The sequence below is a fragment of the Homarus americanus genome, unplaced genomic scaffold (assembly GCF_018991925.1).
Source record: "Homarus americanus isolate GMGI-L3 unplaced genomic scaffold, GMGI_Hamer_2.0 scaffold34360, whole genome shotgun sequence".
In the NCBI taxonomy this organism is placed as follows: domain Eukaryota; kingdom Metazoa; phylum Arthropoda; class Malacostraca; order Decapoda; family Nephropidae; genus Homarus; species Homarus americanus.
In genome coordinates, this window is record NW_024739403.1 from 9157820 (window position 1) to 9184929 (window position 27110).

General features: G+C 41.1%; 1 protein-coding gene across 1 annotated transcript in view; it reads left to right on the plus strand.

The window, feature by feature from the left end:
• Positions 1-2632: 2632 nt before the first annotated feature.
• LOC121874600 (tetratricopeptide repeat protein 21B-like) overlaps positions 2633-27110 on the plus strand; it is a gene marked incomplete in the record, with an annotated part of 547778 nt that continues 523300 nt past the window's right edge. The window contains 1 exon segment of the mRNA XM_042378823.1: positions 2633-2764. Within this exon segment, the coding sequence (XP_042234757.1) occupies positions 2645-2764 (120 nt within the window).

Below are 27110 nucleotides of genomic sequence, written 5' to 3' on the forward strand. Positions count from 1 at the left end.
CAAAATGATCATCATATTGTAAGAATTCCAGCAATGTAAATTATATTCTGGCTGGGTAATTTGTATGAATTTTATGAGCTAAAACAGGCAGTCAGGCAGGGTGGCGGGTGGGGGGTGGGGCGAATCTAAAAATAGCACTGGAGCCGGACACTCACCGCGTATATGTGGAAAAAACCCGCGTTAAGTGAAAGTTCAGCTCTGGCGAGGCACCCCGTATATGGTAAAACGCGCTAAGTGAAACCGCGTTAGGCGGGGTAATACTGTATATAGATTATCCAGGTCCTGACTTTAGTCAATTCAGTGTTCATAGTTCTCATAAAGGAACGGAGGTCTGAGTTGCTGGCATAGAGATTACTGTCGTCTGCAAATAAGTTGTATTTTATGAGTGTGCTGGCGTGGACTATGTCGTTTATGTACAACAAAAACAGTACTGGACCGAGAATGGAACCTTGGGGGATGCCATACAAGATTGGCGAGGAGTTAGATTGGTGATTATTATAGCAGACATACTGCATCCTGTTGGACAGATATGAGGTTAACCAATTGTGGGACAGGCCCCTAACGCTGTAATGTTCAAGCTTTGAAAGGAGGATGGTATGGTCGACAGTATCAAAGGCTTTAGAGAGGTCCAAGAATATACCGACAGTGAACTGACTGTCGTCAAAGGAATTTAAGATGTCATTAATAAAGGATAGCAGAGCACTTTCAGTCGACCTTCTAGCTCTAAATCCAAACTGGGTGTCTGTAAAGATGTTATTGGCATTGCAGAAGGAATTTAGTCTACTACATGCTAGCTTTTCCAGTATCTTACTCAAGGCTAGGAGGACTGATTTGGGGCGGTAATTCTTGAAGAGACCTTTGTCCCCAGATTTTTTATATGCTGGGTGAACTTTAGCAATTTTCAATTTATCCGGAAAGACACCACTAGTGAAGGAGGAGTTACAAATGTGTTGGAGAACAGGTAGTAATAAGTGGGCTACTTTTTTAATGATGCTCATTGGTATATTGTCTTTGCCTGCTGCTGCATCTCTGGACATTTTTATGATGGCCAGTAATTCAATGGCTGTGACAAGGGATAAGAACAGCTCATTTTGCTGTCTGTTTTGCAGGTAGGCTGTAAATTCCTCATGGTGATCAGGAATGCTCTCTGCAAGATTTTTGCCAACATTAATAAAATATTCATTGAAGCGGTTGTCAATGGGGGAGGGTTCCGTTACAACTGAATCATTCATCATAAAAGCTGAGTGGGGGGCCGAAGGCTGAGTGTTCCTGCTCTGAATAGAATTTATGACATTCCAGGTTTTCTTACTGTCGCCTTACTGTCGGAGTGACTTACCTTTCCTAATAGTAGAACATTCTTTCGTTAATCTGCAAATGGGTAGTAAAAACTTGCTTTTGTTATTGTGTGAATTCGTTCAAAGGATTAATGTTTATTGGGAACTTACTGTATAAATTTATTTGAGCACCTAGAACAATTAGTGCTAAACATGCTTTATGCGCCACTTCCAGTTGTAGTCACAGAAAGAAGAGAAAAGTGTTACATTTGAATTTAAATTAGATGTGGTAAAGACATTTGAAAGAGGACAGTGAGCTGTAGACATAGCAAGAGCTGTCGGTTTGCAACCTACAACGGTACAAACAATTTGTGGAAATGCAGAAAATATCAAATTATGTGCTAAAATTGTTACTCCATTATTTGCTACAAAGTTAACTCGTAACATAAGTGGCATTATGGATAATAAGGAAAGAATGATGAATAAATGGATCGAGGATCATTATCAACAAAACTTTCCATGTTCGTTGCTCCCCATACAGGCGAAAGCTTTTAAGTTTATTTGAAACTTTAAAACAAGATGAAGGTGATAATGCTGAAAGTGAAACATTTGTGGCAAGTTGTGAGAAAATTTTGACCAGAAATGTACCCATGGAACATAATCCCTATTTATATCATTGTGTCTATGGTAAAATCATTTTCGCTTAATGTTGTTTCACTTTAAGTTGTAGTTTTCAAGAACCTAACAAAATCATTAATGGGGAATAGCTACTGAATTTTGAACTTCTTGATCATGTGGAAGTCTTTGTAAAATGGAATACACAAGACAACCCCACACTCCTTGCACCAAGTCACCATATCTAAGCGCTGTGGTTCACGGTGGGAGGTGGAGGAGGAGGAAGCGTCAGTCTGTAGGCCTATCACTGTGCTCACTGTCTCAATAAATTTTAACATTATCTTGGTTCTGTATCCTCCCCATCATTATTTTCATCACCAGATACTACATCAGTGCCACTGAAATCAAACAACTCTGACTAACAGCACTACTGTCAAGCAAATGCCTTCGCTTGCATATGGGTGTAGAGGAGTGAGGTGGGTCATTCGAGAGGTCTAAGAAAGTGCATCCCTCACAATATGTGGTGGGTAACTGACCATGAGGCACGAATCTTGAGAAAAATACACACGAGTTGAGTTGCCAATTACACAAAAATCCCATGCAAAGTATTTCCTCCCGCCTGGACATTCAAAATATGCCGCAAAAATTAAGAAAGTTCAGGAACGTCACCCAGGGTTTAAGGGTTTACCGTATTTTGCATGTGTTTTTGTAAATCTTAAATGATAATTACTCTTTTTCAGAATGATCGTGAAGTAATGCTTGGAACAACATTGGCCTTAATTTATGCACATCGACACTGTCAAGTGGTGGATCGGGAGGCCGTCGCACAGTTGGATGGAAAACTCAAAGAGGAAAGAAAGAAGGCATCAGAAATGGTAAATTCTTGAATTTATATCTATTAACAGATTTTATTTCAACACTTTGAGTGTGTGGTATATAGTGAACCCTCGAAGATCCAAACTGAAAGGAGGGACCACCTGTCTGGAAAAGCCTATTGTCCAAATCTTCCGGTGAATGTACTAATGTATAAAAAAGATAAATAATGATATAAAAACACCAAAACTACAGTACAGTGGTCCCTTGGTTAATGAACACAATTCGTTCCACAGGCGTTCATTAACCGAAAATTTCGTTAAACGAATTAATTATTTCAATGGGATATTGGGTAATTGGTTCCATCTCACAGAAAAGTACATACAAAGTAAAGCTAAAAATGCATAAAGTCAGAAACATTCCTAAAATTCCCCTAAATCGCCCTTAAATCACAATACAGTGGTCCCTCCTCGGTTAACGAGCGTCTCGGTTAACAAGATTTCGGTTAACGAGTTACCTTCCATAAGATTCTTATCTTCAGTTAACGAGCAATCCCTCGATTAACGAGTTTCTTACGAGCTGATCTCAACATGTTTTCGCTTGCATTTGGCGGTCCACCAGCTGTAGTATTAGTCCGCCAATACAGTAATCGGTTCTAGGGCTTATATTCCTTACCATTTTAGTAAATATCAAGAAGTTTATACTATTCAATAATTTTAAAAGTTTACTATTAAATTTTTTAGTCATTTTAACAATTATTGAACATAATTGAAGGTAAGGAAACTAGTTTTATGTGCGCCATCCAGCCTGTCAACACACCAAACAGGCGCCAGTCTCTGTCTTTTCAGTGGAGGTAACATCTTGCTTGAGACTCTCTTCAACTAAACGCTTTTTTTCTGTGTTTGCAAGCATATTATTGGTCATTTTGAAATATATTTTACATATTAACAATATATAATGCAGTGCAGTGTTGATTTAAAGAAAATAATCTTGAAATACACCAAGAGAACTAAAATTTTATGGGTGAAATGGCGCCATGGGGTGACTTCTCTTCCACGCCAATGCCTTCTCTTCTCCCTTCTCCTCCACCCCCATTCTAATTCCCATCATCATCATGCAGGAGCCTTCTACATACACACCTCAAAGTAAGTGTACTTTTCTACCTTTTTTGTTGAATTTAGGCAATTGTCGGTGAGCTGGAACCAATTACCCAAAAACCCATTGAAACAATGGTTTCGGTTAACGAGCAACCTTCTAGTACGGATTGTGCTCGTTAACCGAGGGACCACTGTACAGTGGTCCCTTGGTTAACGAACGCCTCGGTTAACGAAATTTCTGTTAACAAATTACCTTCCATAAGAATCATCAATTCGGTTAACGAAAAAAAATTCGATTAGATAAATCCTGACGAAAATCACATTTTGTTTTGAACTCAGCTGATAAGCTGACGAGGTACTCAGCCAATTCAGTGATCTCTTCTATGTTTACATTCAAATTAATCACTATCTTATAAGAATTCCAGCAATGCAAATTAAATTCACCCCGGTCACTTCTATTAAATTTTATAAGCAAAAAACAAGAACTCAATCTAAAGAACATAAATTAACAATTAAATACAGTGGTCCGTCGGTTAACGAACACAATCCGTTCCAGCAGGTTGTTCGTTAACCGAAAAATTCGTTAACCGAAACCATTGTTTCAATGGGTTTTTGGGTAATTGGTTCCAGCTCACCGAAAATTGCCTAATTTCAACAAAAATGGTAGAAAAGTTCACTTACTTTGAGGTGTGTATGTAGAAGGCTCCTGGTTGATGATGATGATGATGGGAATTAGAATGGGGGTGGAGGAGAAGGAAGAAGAGAAGGCATTGGGGTGGAAGAGAAGTCACCCCATGGCACCATTTCACCCATAAAATTTTAGTTCTCTTGGTGTATTTCAAGATTATTTTCTTTAAATCAACACTGCACTGCATTATATATTGTCAATATGTAAAATATATTTCAAAATGACCAATAATTTGCTTGGAAACACACAGAAAAAGCGTTTAGTTGAAGAGCCTCAAGCAAGATGTTACCTCCAGTGAAAACAGAGAGACTAACGCCTGTTTGCTGTGTTAAGAGGCTGGATGCCGCGCATTAAACTAGTCACTTTACCTTCAATTATGTTCAATAATTGTTAAAATGATTAAAATATTGAATATTAAACTTTTAAAATTATTGAATAGTATAAACTTCTTGATATTTACTAAAATAGTAAGGAATTTAAGCCCTAGAACCGATTAATGTATTGGCGGACTAATACTAAAGCTGGTTGACCGGCCAGTGCAAGCGAAAACATGTTGAGGTCGGTTAGTAAGAAATTCGTTAACCGAATTTTTGTTCGTTAACTGAATTTAAGAATCTTATGGGAGGCAGTTCGTTAACCGAAATTTCGTTAACCGAGGCGTTCGTTAACCGAGGGACCACTGTACTTCACACCATAGGCGCCAACTGTCAAACATGTCACCCCTACCTCCCTCCCTCCCACCTTCCTGAGAGTAGTCCCCCCGACACCACACTTCCTCCGCGAGAGGCCCGCTCATGGCCTCCGCTCACACCGCTAATACGCTGTAGATGCCAGTCTCCTTTGTCCTCTAAGGTGGGTTACGCCTCCCAACCACCGCTGACTTCCTAGGAGTGCCAAGCAGTCCTCGGCCCTCTGACGTAGGCATATAAGTCGAGCCCTGTAACTCCACCATGTCTGAGTTGACTGGAGAACCAGCTACTCGCTTTAACTCTCCTGATGCACTGAGTGAGCCAGGCGACTGTGGTGTTGACCTTGACACCAACGGAGAAGATGGGTTTCAACTAGTTCACTCCAGGAACAAGCGGAAGGCCGAAAAGGCAGAAAGACTTAGAGACAATCAACTACAACCCCCCATGAGAGTAAGATTTACTTCCCTGAAGGTACATCACCTGAAGACAAGTATCTCTGGCTGAACGATGCGGAAGACAAATACCTTGAGGCTGAGTTTCAGTTCAGAGTCGGTACACAAGATCATGTTCTGATTAGAAACGACCCAGCAGTCATACAGGATCTCCTCACCAATAGCATAAGGGGAATAACCATGGAACAATCATCCCAACCATCGAGCAAGAAAACCATCTTAATCATAGGGCTCGACCAGTACCAGACCCCTACACTACTAGAAGCTCATCCCTACATCAGAAGGACGAAGCGACTCAGGGGCAAGAATGCAGTCATTGCAGACTGGGTTGGCTCGGAAGACCCACCCAAGACCATTCGAGTCCGTGGTGCCTATCGGACTCTGAAGGTAACTCTCTATCAGCCCCCTAACCGGAGGTGTTACAACTGTCAGCACTGGGGCCATGTGGCCCGGTTATGCCCCTCGACTAAGCCGTGGTGTGGTCTCTGCTCAAGGCAACATGCAACACAGGTTTGCAGAGATACAGTTGCTCAAGGGGGTGTCATCCAACAGAAGTGTATTAACTGCAAAACAGTTGGAGTTCCTGTATGGCACCCTAACTGTTCTAGAGCTCCTACACCCCTTCAGCGCCCAGACCCGCCACCCAGGCAGGTCTCAAGAAACACTAATGCTGCTAGGGTACTCCCTACGGCCAACCCCTGGCCTGCCCTCCCCACCAAAGCTCCAGGATCATCACCAGCAGTCATCGAAAGATCAGCATGGGGCAACACAGACGTACCGACACAACAGGTAGCTGCCAACACACTCCATGAACACGCACAACGTGAAGAGATCAATGATTTGAAAAATGAAATTAAAGAACTCAAAGCTCAGTTTACAGCTCAAACTGAAATGTTAAGGAGCCTCTGTGATACACTAAAGGAAAAAAACTCCACCAACACAGTGCAGCAGCTACGGAAAAATTACAGTCAAACTGAAGACATTCAGATGTCAGTACCAGATGAGGAAACTCAAGACCCACCAGGAACTAGTGTCCACGCAGAGGAAAATAGTGATACTGGTAACAGTTCTACTGATGCCTCTGTGGACATGGTCAGTGAAGATGAACAAGCACAAACAAAAAATGGTGGTGATGTCGAGTGTAACCAAAGTGTGTTGTTGTCTGCCACTGAAATACAACAATTGTTGAGCCGTACATGCTCCAGAAATGTTTCAAAAAGGTTAACTGGCCTACTGCCTGCCGAAGGGACAGGCAGCGCAGAAAAGAACAGTATCATACAGTGCCTTTTGCTTCTTTCCAAATACATTTCATAATGGCCAGTGTTAATACCAGACAAAATTCCTAATACATTTCATAATGGCCAGTGTTAATACCAGGCAAAGATACAGAGCGGTGAAGGTGATGAGTTGGAACATCTCATCCCTTAGAAAACGATACCCTGACCTACACCACAAAGTTGTGACTGAGGACATCGATATTGTGTGTCTGCAGGAGTGTCTCACACCTAATGGTAAGCCCCCACCCAGTCTGCCCAATTATGTGTATTATGATCCTAGTTCTACTCACACATGTTTGATGTATGTTAAGAAGTCACTCCCGCATGTACCTCTTGTATCCAAAAAGACTACCAACCTTCAGTACCATGGGATCACTATCCACCTGGGCAACTCCACACTCAACGTGCTAAACGCCTATGCTCCCTCAGATCAGTTTCAGTACACAGATCTCCCAGACTTTTTACACACTGAGCCCACTGTCCTGATGGGTGACCTGAATACTAGACACAAGAAATTAGGTGACTCCACCACTAACACCAATGGTAGGAGACTTATCTCACTTCTCAGCGCATATGAAGATGTTCAAATTATAGGTAATAATGAACCAACACACATCTATGGCGGGGGTCTAGACAAATGTATTGGCTTTAATCTATCATACACAACTCATAGCTCTGATGTTGTCACTGATCTTATGTCTGACCACAGCCCAATCCAAGCTAGTATACATGTAGCCAATGACACCCCCACTGGTGGTAAACTCAACAGAAGTAGAATCACAGTCAAGCAAGAACATGAAAGCCAGTTCATAGACTTCATCCATGACTGGTACAAGGACTACAAGCCTGACAACTACCAAAGTTTCCATGACGATCTGATAGATAGGACTTATGTATACTTCACCAACAATGCCTCCACCAAAAAAAGGAGAAAACGTGGTCAGCATAATGGGAACAGGCAACAGCAGTGCTATAATGACCCTGAGCTGAAAAAACTCAGGGCTAGGGTCAGGAGGGTGGGTAAGGGTTACAGACAATTTAGAACACCTCAAATGTTACAATTGTATCAAGCTTCCCTTGCTGCTGTCAGGGAACGTGTAAACGAACTCAGACAAAATGCATGGGAGACATATGCCAACAGCCTGAACCAACACACATCCCTCAGCAAAGCCTGGAAAGACATAAACATAATCAGAGGTAAAAACAGAAGACACGTCTCCCATCCAAACCCTCTGCAAAAGTCGAATGAGCTAATAACAAAGTGGGCTCATGTGTCGAGCTATGACATGTTACCAGCTAGGACTCAGGGACTCCTTGATGCGAAGTCTGTAGAGAGAAGTAATCTTATTAGCTTTATGCTGGGCAAACAGCACGATGAGTGTGATGTTCCATATACTGAGTGGGAGCTTGACGCCGCCCTCGCCAGGGGTAGGTCTACTTCCCCTGGAGAGGATGGAGTCACCTACAACATCATTAGACTACTAAGGCGCGTGCCAGGCAATCCATTGTTGGTATTGTACAATATGAGTCATGCCGAGGGCCAACTACCCACATCATGGACCAGCAGTATTGTTGTACCAATACCGAAACCAGGACAGCCTGATGCCTTTCGTCCCATATCACTAACCAGCTGCCTGTGTAAAACCTTTGAGAGGATGGTTCTTGGCAGACTCTTATATAGAATCAGAGAACACATGTCTCCTAACATAAATGGCTTCACCCATGGTAAAGGTGTACATGATTGCATCACCACATTCCTAACTGTGCATGGTGATGAAAGGCACAGATACACCACATTTCTTGACCTAAAAGCTGCATTTGATATTGCCAATAGGCAACTGATATTGTACGAACTAGCCAAAATGGATATAGTAGGTAGGCTGTTACACTGGATAAGTGGTTACCTAACCAACAGAAGGGCTGCTGCACTGTTTCAGGGTTACAAAAGTGAAGTTGAAGATATGCAACTTGGTACCCCTCAAGGTGGAGTACTTAGCCCCACTTTGTTCAATGTTCTTATGAATGCATTATTAAATTTAATACCAGACAACCCCAGCAATATCTCAATCAGCTATGCTGATGATATTCTTATACATACTAAAACTCATTGTGAAATGCAAACCACCCTGAACCATGTATACGCAGCCTGTGAACACCTCGGTCTTATTATCTCCACTGACAAAACTAAGGTGTTCAACAAACAAGCTGGTAACCGCAAACGCGGCCCCGCCAAGTTCAAGATAGGTAACAACACTATTGACTATGTTTCTTCCTTTAAATATCTTGGTGTTTCCGTCCCTTGTACCCTACCTGCCATACAACAGCTAACCCGCCAATGTACTGACAGACTGAGACCTCTTAGAAGTGTAGCGGGGTACAGCCAGCACTATGGTGCTAATATTAGAATTGTTAAAACAATGTACCTAGGCTATATAAGATCTCTGATAGATTACCACGCACCAGCCCTGGTCATTCGTGACGGGAAAGGCGTTGACAAGCTCGAGAAAATGCAAAATAAAGCCCTCAGAATTATCCTAGGATGTCCTATGAGCACTAAAGTACTTAATATGAGGAAAGAACTAGGTATACCCAGTGTTAAAGATAGAATAATTGAAGTCAACCTCATGATAGCCCTGAGGCTTCTGCGTGGTGATCCTGATAACATTGTTTCCTTAAAATTGCTAGAATGTATGAACCATGGGACTACTGAGTCTAAATGGATCCAAACTACAGCTACACATATGAAGATGTTTGGACTAGACCACTTGTACAAAGTTGAGACACAACAGCGCTTCCTGCCACCCTGGCGGACAGTTCCCTTCGATATCACAATACCGACGTATCCGCCTAAAAAATTAATTATACAAAGCATTTATCTCCAACACACTGCCAAATTGAGAGCTCTTGAACACATACACACTCTACAGACTGATGATAATATCACACAGACCATCTACACTGATGGATCTCTAAACACTGCCTGTGGGAGGGCTGGAAGTGCTATTGTTGTGACTCAACCTGACGGTAATATAATTGAGAAAGGAGTTAGAATTAACAACTGGGCATCCACTGTACAAACTGAATTAGTTGCCATACTCACAGCTATTAAATTCATTGAAACCACTGTTACTGACAGTCTCATCATCACTGACTCTCTATCCTCATTACTTGCCCTTGGTACCCTCGACTCAGGTTGTCACGCTCTTGTCTCTGAAGCCAGACACAAATATGCGTGCCTTGTTGACTGGGGTGTCAGGGTCAAACTGTTGTGGATCCCCTCTCACATAGGCCTCATAAAACATGACAGAATTGATGCCCTCGCCAAACTCGCGTCTAACAAAGACACCGTTGAATACAATTTGGGTCTGTCAAAAAGAACCCTTAAAACTGTAATTAGGAGAGAACTTATTGATGAGTTTGACGCAAGTAGACAAGTGCAAATAGGCACTAGTCGATCCATAGGTTACCATGATGAGATGTATCAAGTGAAACATGTATATGGAGCAAGTAACAAGATCACGAGATTACAAGATGTTGTAACCGCTAGATTAAGGTTAGGATATATGTACCTTTGGCAGTATGTTCCTCAAGCAGATGTAAACAAAACTAAATGTAAAGTGTGTGGCCATACATATGGCCACACACTTGAACACTACGTCCTCGACTGTGTGAAGATAGAACCTTTTAGGGACAGGTCCAAGCACACTGTGTGTGAAATGGCACAACAGTTCATCTCTAATGGCAAGATAGCCGACATATTAAGGTTGTATCCACTTTTTTGCACTTAGTAACTATATCAATTCTCATGTACAGAACCAAATACGCAATGTGCTTGAATACCTCCCACGTAAATGTGAATAACAAAGTGTGAGGCCAGACATACTGCCTCACACGCCTGTTCTCACGCATTTGTGAATAAGTTACCCTTTATGTATACAGTAGAACTAAACAAATAATGGAAATGAAATACTGTGTAACTTTCAGTGCCATAATATCCTGACAGCGGGGGTTAATTATTATGACCCTTTGTAAACCCTACTCTGTAATCCTTTTGCGCTACCGCTCACAGGATGAGTGTGGGGTGCACAATAAAGTAGCCGCTGCAAGCGGCAAAATCAAAATCAAAATCAAACCTTCCTGAGAAACGTTTGGGGAAAAGGACTAGGTTTACAGGTTTAAAAATAAATAATACCTCAGACTAAAGTTAGGATAATGTAATTTGCATTGCTGAAATCCTTGCAAGACAGGGATTAATTTGAATATAAACGTCATATATTTTGCACAAAAGATAAAATTTTTGCTCTCCGTAATAAAATTCTAAAATTAGATCTAAAATTTGTATGTCTAATGCAAATTTTAACTTGTTTATATTCAAATTAATTACCATCTTATAAGAATTCCGGCAATGTAAATTATATTCTGGCCGGGTAATTTCTATGAATTTTTTGAGCTAAAAACAAAAATCTCAAATAAATAAACAAACACCAGACACTGTCACCTCACCCGCCCCCTGCCTCCCTCTCCCACGCCTGGCTGCCTTCCTGCCTCCCTCCTTGTGTTCCCAGACAAAAGATTCATGTTTTCTTTATGCTTTAAGGTGTTTATTTTATATAATATCTCAGACTAAAGTTAGGATAATATAATTTGCATTGCTGAAACTCAAGACAGGGAATAATTTGAATATAAACGTCATATATTTTGCACAAGAGATAAAATTAATCACCTGTATCGCATTACAGTAGTGATTTGAGAGTTCTAGTGTATATGTACAATATATATAGTGATTAAGTGCGATTTAGGGGAATTTTAGGAGTGTTTCTGACTTTATGCATTTTTGGCTTTACTTTGTATATACTTTTCTGTGAGCTGGAACCAATTACCCAATATCCCATTGAAACAATGGTTTTGGTTAACGAAATTTTCAGTTAACGAACGATCTCGGTTAATGCTTTCGGTTAACGAATTACCTTCCGTAAGAATCTTCAATTTGGTTAACGAACAAAATTCAATTAACGAAATCCTTACGAAAATCAAGTTTTGTTGTGAGCATCAGGTGATCAGCTGATGGGCTATTCTGCCAATTCAGTAATCTGTTCTATGTTTACATTCGTTTCCAATGGAGTAAATATCAATAAAGTTGTTCTATTTAATATTTTTGCATGTTTTATATTAAAATTATTAGTCATTTCAACATTTATTTAACATATTGATAATATATGCAGTACAGGGAACTAGTTAAAACATGTGTTTACATTTGTTTCCAGTGAAGTAAATATCAAGAAGGTTATGCTCCTTAATATTTTTGCATTTTCTATATTTAAATTATTAGTCATTTTAACATTAATTTAACATTGATAATATATGCAGTACAGGGAACTAGTTACAAACATCATGTTTTGTTGTGAGCATCAGCTGATGGACTGGTCTGCCAATTCAGTAATCTGTTCTATGTTTAACATTTATTTAACATATTGATAATATATGCAGTACAGGGAACTAGTTTGTTGTGCGCCCATCAGATGCGTGAGTCGGTCACAAAGCGTCAGTTGAGACTTTGAAAACAGTGGAGAGAGCATCTATTTTGTTGGTGTCTTGAATATTTTTGCATTTTTCATTGAAATTATTGGTCATTCTGAACTTTAGTTAAATTTAAAAAAAAAAAAAAATATATATATATATATATATATATATATATATATATATATATATATATATATATATATATATATATATATATATATATATATATATATATATATATATATATATATATATATTTTTTTTAAAGGGGATTAGCCCACCTGGGCACAGGTCACTGACCCACATCGGGGCCTGGGGGCGAAAATTTAATAATAATAATAGTAATTCATAGTAAATAAAATTTATAATAAAAAGTAAAATAAAATAATAACAATAATAATAATAATAATAACACTGTAATAATGATAATAAAGAAAAAATAATAATAATCAATAGTGAGAAATGCTATATGTACAGTATGTTGTCTTGTCAATAGTGAGAGAAACAATTGAGATCCTGCAATTGTGTGTAAATAAGGCAGAAAGACAGATCAGCAACCTGGGACTTGGTCGCAATATTCGTGATGACATATGGCAGCAGGGTCTACCATTAGACAACACATTATGCTTCCAATATCTTCCCAGGCGGTAGTACCTCCGTGTTTGATAGCTGCCTACTACCTACTACCTGTGCAGTGTTGATTTAAAGAAAATAATCTTGATTTACATCTAGTGAACTTAAAATTTTATTGGAAAATGACAGCATCAAGCATGGGTCCTCTGCAAGGTGATTTCTCCTCCATCCTCACTTCCTTCTCTTCTCCCTTCTCCTCCACCCTACTTCTAATTCCCATCATCATCATCAACCAGGAACCTTCTACATACACACCTCAAAGTAAGTGTACTTTACTGCATTTTTTTTTTAATTTGTTTGTACTTTTCGGTGAGCTGGAACCAATCACCCAATATCCCATTGAAACAATGGATTCGGTTAAAAAAATTTTCGGTTAACGAACGACCTTCTGGAACGAATTGTGTTCGTTAACCGAGGGACCACTGTACGTACATATACACTAGTACTGTACTCTTAAATCACTACTGTAATGTTATACAGGTGATTAATTTTTATCTCTTGTGCAAAATATATGACATTTATATTCAAATTATTCGCTGTCTTGCAAGGATTCCAGCAATGCAAATTATATTCTCCTAACTTTAGTCTGTGATATTATATAAGATAAAATCTGTAAGCCTGAAACCCTGGCTGGACAGATGGGGGAGAGGGACGGAGGGAGCGTAGGGGGGGGTGATATGTTTGTCAGTTGGCGCCGAAAGTCTAGTGTGTTTATTTATCAGTCCTTAAGAGTGACTAAGCTTTTCTATTATATAATGCCACTGAGATGATCTGGGAGAATATAATTTACATTGTTGGAATTCTTGTAAGATAGTGATTAATATGAATATAAACAAGCTATAATTTGCACTAGACATAAAAATTTCAGTACCGTAATCATTTAGTACAGTACAGTACAGGTTTGCACTTTTGGCGCAATCGTCAGGCCGAATGGCATCACTGTGAATTGATAACTGACATACCCCACTTTGAACACCAGAAACTTTCTGTACCTGGGGGCAACAGGAACGTGATTATAGGCATCTTCGAGATCCACTTTGAGATCCAAGCATTGGGCGGAAGTAGATGCCTCAGATGATCGTAAGTGAGCAACTGAGCATCTTGATTTTTTTTTTTTTTTTAAATAAATTTGTTTAGTACTGAAAGATCCAAAATCCATTATAATTTGGCTCTGCCTTTCTTGGGGACCGGGAATAGGCGAGACATGAAACATTTCTCTGACTGTAACAGTTCTATGACACCTCTGTTTAATAGTTGAATTACAAATTCTGTAAGTAAGGGGGTTGGTTCTTGACCCTTTTTTGGAAACGTTAAGGGAGGGAGCCTCAACGAAGTCCATGTGAGGCCCCCTTTGATTGTCTTGTAAGCCTATATGGAAGAAATCCATGTGTTTTCCCAACCCCCTAGACAACCCAGCTGTCTGGCTTCAATGGAAGAGAGTGGATGCTGATGTGGTGGAATAAGGTCTCCTTCCGCTTCTGTACAAACGGTAACCCCTATTACGTATTGATTATTTCCTCCTCTAAAGTTTTCTCCAGGTTGATAACTGAACCGAGCAGCTGGTCCTGCTCCCCTGTAAAACCTTCCTCTTTCAGATTTCCAAAAGGTCTGAGGACTCCTGGGAACACTAAGATTCATAGCTTGCTCAACAGCTGATCTATATTTAGCCAATGATTGTTCATCAAACAAAGCAGGAGAAAGAGGGTAAGAACGTAGTAATAAATAAGCGCTACCACTTGAAGCATTATTTGTGGCTTGCTTCCTTCGCTGGGCTTTAGTGTTAGGGCTTTCAACAACATATCAAAAATGAGTTGTACAGGGAATATGGGATTCCTTGTAAAGCAGCAGCAAAACATTTGTCCACTTCTGAATTTTCTTCATAGTCCAGCACAAACTTAGTTAATAACTGACACATCATAATTGTGGGAATGAATGTTAAGTCTTTCAATACATTAGCCCAGACTTTGTCTATTTCAGAGATCATCTTTGGGCAAATATCAGGCCAAGAAAGTGAAGTATCACCTACCAAAAACAATGAATGATGACCCACAGTTGCTTGTCCTTCCTGTCTCTTTGTAAGTGCTGAGAAACCAGGAAGTTTAGAAACATTTTCATAAAATACCTTGAATAAGAAATCCACAGATTCAGATGTAGTAGAAAACAAAGAAGACTTAGATCTTACCAATGTTATCCAAGACCTGCTGGGATCATCCTTACACTCAATGTTATCCATCAGCTGCGTGGCAGTTAACAGCAGCCTGTTTCCACTCATAGCAACCAACACTCTTACCCCAGGTGGAAGTTGTTGCCAAAATGTGAATTGGATGAAGTCAGTCTCAACAGGTTCTTCCTGCTCAAGAGACTGAATACTATGATTAGAACCAGCCTATCGTCCTGATCCTGGCATCCACTGAAATCAGACTGAGTTGATAGAGGTTTTTGTAGACTTCCTACTGCCCCATTGTCTGGAAAGTCCAATAACTTTTTTATATATTTATTTATTTTTTTATAAGCAGAAGCAGGCTTCTCTAAGTGGGGATTAAGTCTCTTACTTAACACCAATAAACCTAAACTTTCTGCCAACTTGGGATCTTTCCATTGTTTTACATTTAAAAATTTACTCTTCAAGGCCTTATTCCACCTATTTTTAATTTGTAATTGCAATAAATATTTCTTATCACCTGTAGCTTGATGAAATTGAAAAATTTTATCATAACAAACTGAACAACCCATTAGTGAAAATAGGTTATTTGAGACACAACTGCAATGAATTATGCAAGCCACATGAGGATATCTTAGTAATCCAAGTGGCTCTACATTTTTTATAATTACATGTAGTATGGCCCCCTTAGGTCTTGGGTGAAACTACTACTAATGAATTCAATTTCACTACTGACAGGCCTGTATGACAGACCCTGTATGTAGTGCCTGAGCTAAACTTTCTGGTCCTTGTAGCTCATCACTCAATACTATCAATTCCTTGTATGTAGTGTATGAGCTCAACTTTCTAGTTCTTGTAGCTCATCACTTAATACTATCAATTCCTTGTATGTAGTGTATGAGCTGAACTTTCTAGTTCTTGTAGCTCATCACTCAATACTATCAATTCCTTGTATGTATTGTATGAGCTGAACTTTCTAGTTCTTGTAGCTCATCACTCAATACTATCAATTCCTTGTATGTATTGTATGAGCTGAACTTTCTAGTTCTTGTAGCTCATCACTCAATACTATCTAGGAGGACACCATGAGTCACATTACATCATTATAAAAATATAAGGGAGAAAACATTTTCTCCCAAACTTAATCAATATGACTCAAAATTATCATATTATTAGTGAGTTACAGTTAACCCTCACTTTACGCAGTTAATTCAACCCACGGCGGCCCGCTTAAAGTGAGAAACGCGTAAAGTGAACTACATAACATATGGGATTAATTGAAATAGAGACCGGGCTGACCCCCAAACTCCACTTTTTCCCAACACAATACGTACGTTTTACTAAAAATAACATCTTAACTTTATGATGGTATTCACCCACACATAATATAGAAGGGAACAGTCAATAAGAGAAGAATAAACTGAAGGTTAGGTTAGGAAAAAACAAGGTTGGGGTTAACACTTACATTAGTAGAAGAGATGGGTTGGCGTAGGGGAATGGAGGCTGGTTCCGAGGCAGAGGGCAGACTACTGGCCCTCAGGTGAGTCTTCATCGGTGTCATCCACACTTACTAGTGCCTCCCTGACAAATCCCTCAAAGTCATCATCACTGTCTCTGCCTCTGTCACTATCACTGGCTTGGGCTGGCTGTGGTGGGTTGCAGGCGAAGAACTCTGTTATGCTTTGCTGACGGCTGGTGTTTATGTTGTCGTGATAAACCTTGATGTAGGGCTCCATAGTCTGCAACAGCTGGGTAGTGAAGATTTCATACCTGTTTGCGTCAGGGTCGTCGGAAAGGAGGAGCTTGACTTTCTCGATACACTTGATGGCAACCCTAACATTACTATGGGATAAGCGGCGTTCTTCTTGGGATGACGCACCACCTGCCTCTTCACTGACGTCATCATCATCTACCATCTCGTCGGTAGTCACATCAAGATCCCTTATCACCTCCAGGATGTCGTCGTTGGTGGTCTCGGAGAAGCCTGCAACTGTAACACTCTGCGCAGCTTCTCTGGCAAGGTCCACTGCTACTGCAACAGTCTGAACCTCACCAGTCACAGATTTACTCTGCCTAACACCCGGAATGCCTTGCAACACATGTCTCCATGCGTGACGAACAGTTGCTACAGACACCTGATCCCATGCCTCCACCAAGAAGTCCACAGCTTTCTTGACGTTGAATGTTCTCCAGAATTGTTTTAAAAGTACTTCTTGCTCTGCCAACTGTTGATTCTCGTCGTCTTCGCTCTTGCTATCGGTGTTGGTGTCACTCAGGTTACGCAACTCTTCCTTGGTGTTGGTGTAGTCGTTCAGGAGGTTGAATTTTTTAGCAGAGAATGCAGCTTTTACATTACAGATCAATTCTTGGTCCATTTGGCTGTAATATAGATGTAGTGTTGGGAGGAAGGTAGACCACTTTTACATTGGGGTGACGATCTAACAGTAGGGACGAGTGTCCTGGTGCGTTGTCCAGCAGCAACAAATTCTTGAATTGCACATTATGTTGCTCACAGAATTTCTTCACATCGGGAACGAAACAGTCATCAAACCAGGAGAGGGACAGTGTAGAGAACATCCATGCCGTACATGCGGTCAGCCAGTGGACATTTAGCTTGGTCATGTCCATGCTCTTGTAGGCGTGCGGCTTGCGTGCTGTGTGGATCACCGATAACTTGAGCTTACAGGTACCGGAGGCATTGGTGGTAAACAGGACGGTGATGTGCTCCTTCTGCAACTTCCGGCCCCGACACTTGCTGGCATTCTTCACAACGAAGGTCTTGGAAGGTAGCTTTTTCCAAAAATGACCAGATTCGTCCATGTTAAACACCTGGTCGTCGGTGTACTGTCCTTCCTCCATAATCTCACGTAAAAACGGAGGAAATTCCCTAGCCGCAACACGGTCAGCACTAGCTTCTTCACCACCAATGTTGATATTGGTGATCTTGTTTCTCTTCTTAAACCTCTGTAACCACCCAGAGGAAGCATTAAAGGGTTTGGGCTCTGTAATTCCCATCTTTCGTGACACTGCAGCATACAGTTCACATGCGTACTCCTTAACTGAGCGCGTGTCCACCGCCATGTTCCGTCGCGCCTGACGCACCAAGTAGCTCACAAGTAATTTTTGTGTCTTGAGAAGCACCTGGTTATGGCAATACTTGATCATAGAAGCACCTGTAGACTTTGTGATGTTCATGTGCTCCTTTATCTTGGCTGCATCCATCTTAATTGTTCTGATCGTAGACTCGTTAACACCATGGTGGCGCGTGAGATCAACCTGTCTTGTTCCTTTCTCCAACTCTTGTGTGATCTTATATTTAATTTCGTAGCTTAAGGAACATCGTGTCTTCTTTGGCTTAGGGCGGCTGGGTCCAGGTAATGCAAGGTTTCTTTGTGGTGGTGGTCCGGTGGAAGCCATTCTTATGGAACAATGGATACCGATATACACGGTGTAGCCTGGAGGGGTGTAACTGACGCGGTAGGTCGAGGGGCTTGAACGTTCCCGCGGCGGGGCATGTCATAGTACTACATTAAACCAATCACAGCTAGCAGGGAGGGAGGTAAGGATGCTTTGCCCAATCACAGTCTGCTACGCCATATGACGTCACCGATAACACAACAAAGACATACACGGTTCAACCTACTCGCGCCTCTTACACAACATGGCGGAGGCGGGAGAGATGGCAGGAGGTTTGGATCCAAAAATGGCGCGGCGCGAGAGGACCGCCACAGCCGCTCTCCGCGTAAAGGGGTACACGCACCGCGGATAGTGAGCATTCCGGTTTCGGCAGGGTACCGCATAAACGTGGAAACGCGTAAAGTGGGACCGCGTAAAGCGAGGGTTGACTGTAATTCATTAAGATCTCTTATTGTTATATAAGTCACTCATTTGACAATTTTAAACAATTAACTCACCATGACGTATCTCTTTCCCGACTCTTATATCAAGTATCCCTTAGCTCAATGAATTTTTTTTTTTTTTTTACATAAAATAATTTCATTTTGAACATTTTATTTAGAGGGATCATCAAGATCTCTATTTGTTGCCAATCAGGAGCACAGACATTATCCCCCAAGTAATAACTTAAGCGAGAATTTCTACGTGCGCACTATCACCCGGCAGGGTTGACAGTGCTGAGTCGCTAACATAGCGCTCTATTGGCAACAGCGTTCACTATTACTCTAGCAGTACTTATTGGGTTGAGAATTCCACCATGAATTGTTCTCATATAACCCATAAATCGGAAAATCGGACGAAATCTGAACTGTCCGTATCAAATTTCTGGTTCTGGGATTGTCTCAGTTGCAATTTGGGATGTATTTTCAAATTCTGTGTCACTACTAAGGAATAATGAAGTCTCAGGTGCACTGCACTCTAAGATTAAGAGAAAACAGACGACTCAGGAGTCCTGAAGTGAGAGAAAACGGACTCCTATGACGGGGTACTCAAATAAAGAGACATGGCTACATGTTTTGTGGACTACCCACTGTACAGTATTGATCGTATAATTTTCATCACTTTGTAATAAACCTAGTCATGCCTATGTGTGTTTCTGATAATTACCATAACATTATATACAGTCAACCCTCACTTTACGCGGTTAATTCAACCCACAGGGTACCGTGGAAAGTGAGAAATGCGTAAAGTGAAGAACATAACATATGGGATTAATTGAAATAGAGACCGGGCCGACCCCCAAACTCCACTTTTTGACGACACACAACTATGTTGTAGTAAAAATATTATCTTAACTTTATGATGGTATGCACACACAATTAATATAGAAGAGGTTAGGTTAGGAAAATAAACGTTAGGTTAGGAAAAATAAAGGTTAAGTTAGGAAAAGTAAAGGTTGGGGTTAACACTTATGTTAGTAGAAGAGATGGGTCGGCGTACGGGAATGGAGGCTGGTTCCGAGGCAGAGGGCCTCCCTGACAAATCCCTCGAAGTCATCATCACTGTCTCTACCTCTGTCACTATCACTGGCTTGGGCTGGCTGTGGTGGGTTGCGGGCGAAGAACTCTGTTATGCTTTTCTGACGGCTGGTGTTTATGTTGTCGTGATAAACCTTGAAGTAGGGCTCCATAGTCTGCAACAGCTGGGTAGTGAAGATTTCATACCTGTTTGCGTCAGGGTCATCGGAAAGGAGGAGCTTGACTTTCTCGATACACTTGATGGCACCCCTAACATTACTATGGGATAAGCGGCGTTCTTCTTGGGATGACGCACCACCTGCCTCTTCACTGACGTCATCATCATCTACCATCTCGTCGGTAGTCACATGAGGATCCCTTATCACCTCCAGGATGTCGTCCTTGGTGGTCTCGGAGAAGCCTGCAGCTGTACCACTCTGCGTAGCTTCCCTGGCAAGGTCCACTGCTTCTGCAACAGTCTGAACCTCACCAGTCACAGATTGACTCTGCCTAACGGCCGGAATGCCTTGCAACACATGTCTCCATGCATGACGAACAGTTGCTACAGACAGCTGATCCCATGCCTCCACCAAGAAGTCCACAGCTTTCTTGCTGTTGAATATTCTCTAGAATTGTTTTAAAAGTACTTGTTGCTCTGCCAACTGTTGATCCTCGCCGTCTTCGCTCTTGCTATCGATGGTGGTGTCACTCAGGTTACGCAACTCTTCCCTGGTGTTGGTGTAGTCGTTCAGGAGCTTGAATTTTTTAGTAGAGAATGCAGCTTTTACATTACAGATTAACTCTTGGTCCAGGAGCTGTAATATAGACGTAGTGTTGGGAGGAAGGAAGACCACTTTTACGTTGGGGTGACGATCTAACAGTAGGGGCGAGTGTCCTGGTGCGTTGTCCAGCAGCAACAAAATCTTGAATTGCACATTCTGTTGCTCACAGAATTTCTTCACATCGGGAACGAAACAGTCATCAAACCAGGAGAGGGACAGTGCAGAGAACATCCACGCCTTACGTGCGGTCAGCCAGTGGACATTTAGCTTGGTCATGTCCATGTTCTTGTAGGCGTGCGGCTTGCGTGCTGTGTGGATCACCGATAACTTGAGCTTACAGGTACCGGAGACATTGGTGGTAAACAGGACGGTGATGCGCTCCTTCTGCAACTTCCAGCCCCGGATCTTGCTGGCATTCTTCACAACGAAGGTCTTGGAAGGTAGCTTTTTCCAAAAAAGACCAGATTCGTCCATGTTAAACACCTGGTCGTCGGTGTACTGTCCTTCCTCCATAATCTCACGTAAAAACGGAGGAAATTCCCTAGCCGCAACACGGTCAGCACTAGCTTCTTCACCACCAATGTTGATATTGGTGATCTTTTTCCTCTTCTTAAACCTCTGTAACCACCCAGAGGAAGCATTAAAGGGTTTGGGCTCTGTAATTCCCATCTTTCGTGACACTGCAGCATACAGCTTACGTGCGTACTCCTTAACAGAGCGCGTGTCCACCGCCATGTTCCGTCGCGCCTGACGCACCAAGTAGCTCACAAGTAATTTTTCCGTCCTGAGAAGCACCTGGTTGTGGAAATACTTGATCATAGAAGCACCTGTAGACTTTGTGATGTTCATGTGCTCCTTTATCTTGGCTGCATCCTTCTTTATCGTCCGGATCGTAGATTCGTTCACACCCTGCTGGCGCGCCAAATCAACCTGTCTTGTTCCTTTCTCCAACTCTTGGATGATCTTGTACTTCATCTCGTAGCTTAAGGAACGTCATGTCTTCTTTGGCTTAGGGCGGCTGGGTCCAGGTAAGGAAAGGTTTCTCTCTGGGGGCGGTGGTCCAGCGGAAGCCATTTTACAGAACAATGGATGCACGATTACACGGTGTGGCCTGGAGGGATGAAACTGCCGCGGCTAGGTCAAGCGTCTTTCCTCTCTCCCTCCCTCCCTCCCCCGGGTGGACACATCATATTACTTTAAACCAATTACAGCTAGCAGCGGAGGGAGGTAGGGATGCATGGCCAATCACAGTTCGATACGTCATATGGCATCACTGATAACGCAACAGAGACATGCACTGCGCAACCTTACCACGCAGCTTGCCCAGGCGGAGGCGGGAGCAGGCGGGAGGGGCGAATCCTTCGCCGACTCAAGTCCCTCGGAGTTCCTGCACCCGAGCTCCTCAGTGTTTACACAACATTCATACTTCCCAAGCTCACCTATGCCTCCCCCACCTGGTCTTCCTCCCTAAATGCCACACAACGTAAACACCTAGAAAAAGTGCAAAAGAGGGCATGCAAGATTATTCTCTCCCCTTCCTACTCCACATATCAAGAAGCGCTCAACACATTGACCCTTTCGACTCTCACTGACCATCACCACGACCTCATCTGCAAATTTGGTAAGTAGCTTCTACACCATCCTCGACACCGGCTCCTACTACCACCTGAGATCCCTAGCCCGAGAATTGCTGTTCGACACCACAACCGCATCCAGCCCATACGTGCACGAACTGATCGCTATAAGAACAGCCCAGTCCCAACCATTGTAAAAATTATTAATAACTTGTAATAAACCAGTGTACTCACTCCCAGTAAACACTACTCCTTGCACTGTCACTATGTTGAAATGAACTGTAGTTTGTGCTTTTCCCCATCTAATTATTATATGTCTTATTTGTGTCACTTATGTTACTTGTATATTATTTGTAATTCGAAACCCATTCCCCAAATATGTAACTGTATATTTTCAGCCTTCTGGCTGCCAAGCTCTTTCAATAAACCGTTAATTATTATTATTATTATTATTATTATTAATCTAAAAATAGCGTCGAGCCAGACACTCTCCGCGTAAAGGGGTACACGCACCGCGGAATGTGAGCATCCTGGTTTCGGCAGGGTACAGCGTAAACGTGGAAACGCGGAATGTGGGACCGCGTAAAGCGAGGGTTGACTGTATTTATATATTTAGCGGTTGTACAAACACAAGGCCTCACACATGCCACTCAGACTGACAGACATGACAAGTTTTACCAACCATAAATACAGTTGAAGCTTTAAACATCACTCACAATGGATCTTGCAAATTCCAACTGTAATCAGACATACCTAAGTTGCCTCAACAATTGCAACCCCTGTTGCAATATCAAATTCTGTGTCATTACTAAGGAATAACGAAATCTCTGGTGCACTGCACTCCAAGATTCAGAGAAAACGGAGGACTCAGGCGTCCTGAAATGAGAGAAAACGGACTCCTATGACGGGGCACTCAAATAAACATACACATAGCTGTATAATGGAAATTAACCCCTAAATCGGTAAATTCGGACAATCGGCTAAAACGAACACCCCCCATTAGTGCGTTTTAACGAGGGTCGACTGTATAAAATCCTCGCGGAGCTTAGTATTTCTGCAATTACAACACAAATTCGTGGAGCTCTCCATTGTGTGTACTTATAGCTGAATCGCCAGGCAAGAGATAAAGGTGGCAATGTGTGCGATGGGGGGCGAAGGGCGGGGGTTTCAACAATTGCAATTAAATGCCAGGTAGTGACATGTCCTCCTAATATTACTTATGAAGTAATTATTAGATGTTTTAATTGCCTGAATGTTGGCCTGGCGAGTTATTGCTTGGCATTAACATACCTAGGTTAAAAGCTAAGCGTCGCATTCTGGGTTGAAAAAAACATAATGTAAAAAAAAGTGATGGGTGGTTAACGAAACGAGAGCGACGCTGTATATTTTCAGCCTTCTGGCTGCCAAGCTCTTTCAATAAACCGTTAATTATTATTTTTATTATTATTATGTGTCACCAAATCATCAAATTGGGACTTAAAATAATTTGTGTTTTTACAACTAATAAATCGCGAATATCGCGTTTAATTTTGGAATGTGCCGCTTAATTCTGGTATATTCTTAAGTTACTCGATGAGATCTACTAAATGATAAGAAAAAAAATCGTAAAAAGGTGTTGGGTTGATAAAGAAAAATAACCTCTTTTTGTCTTTATTATTCAGTAAAGCCCTCAAGTGGCCATTCAATATTAACTTTTCTCTTCAATGGCATCTACCAATAATAAAGTCTTCAAAAACACAACCCCTGATTAACCCACAGAAGAGAGTTGTGAGGACAATGACCTACTTAAAAACTGATAACTCTAACGAACAATTTGCTAAATTGAAATGTTAAAATTCGAAGGTATTAACACTACTACTATGCCCTATTTGTATACAAATCTGTTAGTCACTCGATTGAAAATAATTATTTCCAGTTCTGGAATAATCAGAGATACAACTTAAGACACCCAGAGCTACTAAGACAACCCCCCATGCGCTCCTCTCAGTCCCAGACTTCCATAAAATATCATGGTGCGAAGGTGTGGAACAACTTACCCCCACCCATCCGAGCAAAGACTTTACTCTTCCTTCCTTAAAAAAAATCTTTTGTCTAGGTATTAATATTTTTGTAATACCTACTTTATATTCCTACTTCTATTGTACCACCAAAACCATTATATCAGAAATTGTGCAGATAGAAAGAAATTACCATTGCAATAATTATATATTTGCCGACAAGGTATGATTCTGACAGCTTTTGTCCTTTTGTTTCACCTTAATACAACCCATGTTGTATTACTTCCTTACCGTAAAATATGTATACTATACATTATTTAAAATATAATTGCAAAAAAAAATATATAAATAAATAATGAAGTGATAAACCCGGTAACATTCTACTATGTTCTTACAACCATCATGTTATGTATACTAGTCCAGATGACATTAAATGTTAGATAATACTTCCTTGAGATAAATGTTTAGTATATATCAGGTGCCTGCAAGAGTGCTCAGGCTCTTAGCTGGTTCAGCCATATCAATATTATTATTGACACTGTATCTGCATTTTTCTGGCTAAATAAACTGTTTCAATATCAATACTCAAACTTTCCCTTCCTTTTGGAAGCATGCCTCGGTTCAACCCATCCTGAAGAAGGGTGACCATTCTAATCCCTCTTAACTATCACCCATTGCCTTAACTTCATCCCTAAAATTTTCAAAATTTTCTTAAACTGTTATTTTCTCCGTTACCTTGAACGCCTTTCTCTTTTGTCGGATCACCAGTATGACTTTTGCCAGGCAAGATCTACTGGTGATCTGCTCTCTTACTGCACCCATCTTTGGTCATCCTCTCCTAGGATTATAAGGAAACTTTCATCGTGGCCCTCAACATTTCCAAAGCATTTAACAGGGTATGGCACAAGTTTTTGCTTTCTAACTTCCCTCTTGTTGTTTCTCTCCCCCACTTTGTTCTCTAATTTCTAACTTCCTTGAGAACCGATCCATGACAGTTATTGTTGAGAGATTGAGCTCTCGTTTTTCTCTGCCAGTAGTGGTGTTCCACGGGGTTCTCTTCTTTCACCTACTCTTTTCCTTCTTTTTATCAATGATTTATGTCAAACTACTACTAAATCTATCCATTCTTGCACTGATGATTCTACTTTTCAATCTTCTCCTTTTTCCCTTCCACCTAATTCTTAAGCTAGATCTCTTTCTTGGGCTTATATCGTTTCATTTATCAATAATGATCTGTGCAGCATCTCCAAATGGGGAGGTAGAAATTTAGTTAAATCCAATACGTAGTATTTCCCAATTACACTTTCCAGAATTGAAGATCTCCCACAGATTACATTTCAGGACAAATTTTAAAATAGATATGCTAGGCCTCACCATTTCTGTTAATAATAAATATCATGGAAGGCACACATCCACAACATTGCTAAAACTGCCTCCCAAAAGCTGGGAATGTTCTACAGATGCTATAGCTACTTCATTCCTGATCATTTGCTTCAAGTTTATAAGGGATTTGTTCGTTCTAACTTGAAGTAATGCTCTCATATCTGGGGTGGCTCTTTTTCTGTCCAACTGTCTCTTTGCCACAATGTTGCTACACTTTCTCTCTTTTACATGTACAGTCAGTCCCAGACTTACGACAGGGTTAGGGACCGACCACCAAGTCATAAGTCGAATTGGTTAAGTCGAAAATGCGAAAATAACGCCTGTACAGTGGTCCCTCGAATAACGAACACATTTGGTTCCAACTCACAGAAAAAGTATACACAAAGTAAAGCCAAAAAATGCTTTAAGTCAGAAACACTCCTAAAAATCACCGAAATCGCCCTTAAATCACTATACAGTGGTCCCTCGGTTAACGAACACAATTCGTTCCACACAGTCGTTCGTTAACCGAAAAATTGTAAACCGAATCTATTATTTCAATGGGACACTGGGTAATTGGTTCCAGCTCACAGAAAAGTACATACAAAGTACAGCTAGACCCTGACTTACGACGGGGTTAGGGACCCAAATCCAGGTCGTAAGTCCAACATGGTCGTAAGTCCGACATGGTCGTAAGTCCGACATAGATAAAAAAAAAAAAAAAAAAAATTTAAAAAAAAAATTCAAATTTTTTTTTTCAAAAAAAAATTAAAAATCTACAATGAAATACAGTACACTAAACGTAAAAAATAATGAGGAATGGATACAGTACAGTAAAAGTAATAAATAATGAGGAATGGATACAGTGTGACTGAGCACTTACCTTAAATGTAGTCAGCTGAATGCACACAGAGCCCCCATAATTTTCTATTTACAGGATACATGGAGACTATATTAATTGGAAGAAGCAGAAGAGGAGACAGGGCTGGGTGGGTCATCAATGTCGCTTTCTTCAGACAGGTTTATGTACAGGGGTAACTTGCTGGTTGAAGGTATTGGATCATCTTGAGGGAGTGAAGAGGCAGCACTGGTGGGGCGTGAGGAGCCAGTACTGGGGGACTTCTTGAAATAGATGTCCAATTTAGACTGCACAGTTTGCTTTTTCTTTTCATTATAAATTTCTCTGTAGCAAGCAAGTGCATCTTGGATCATTCTGTCAACTTTGGCATAACGCTCATAATTTTGATCCATGTCATCAAACAT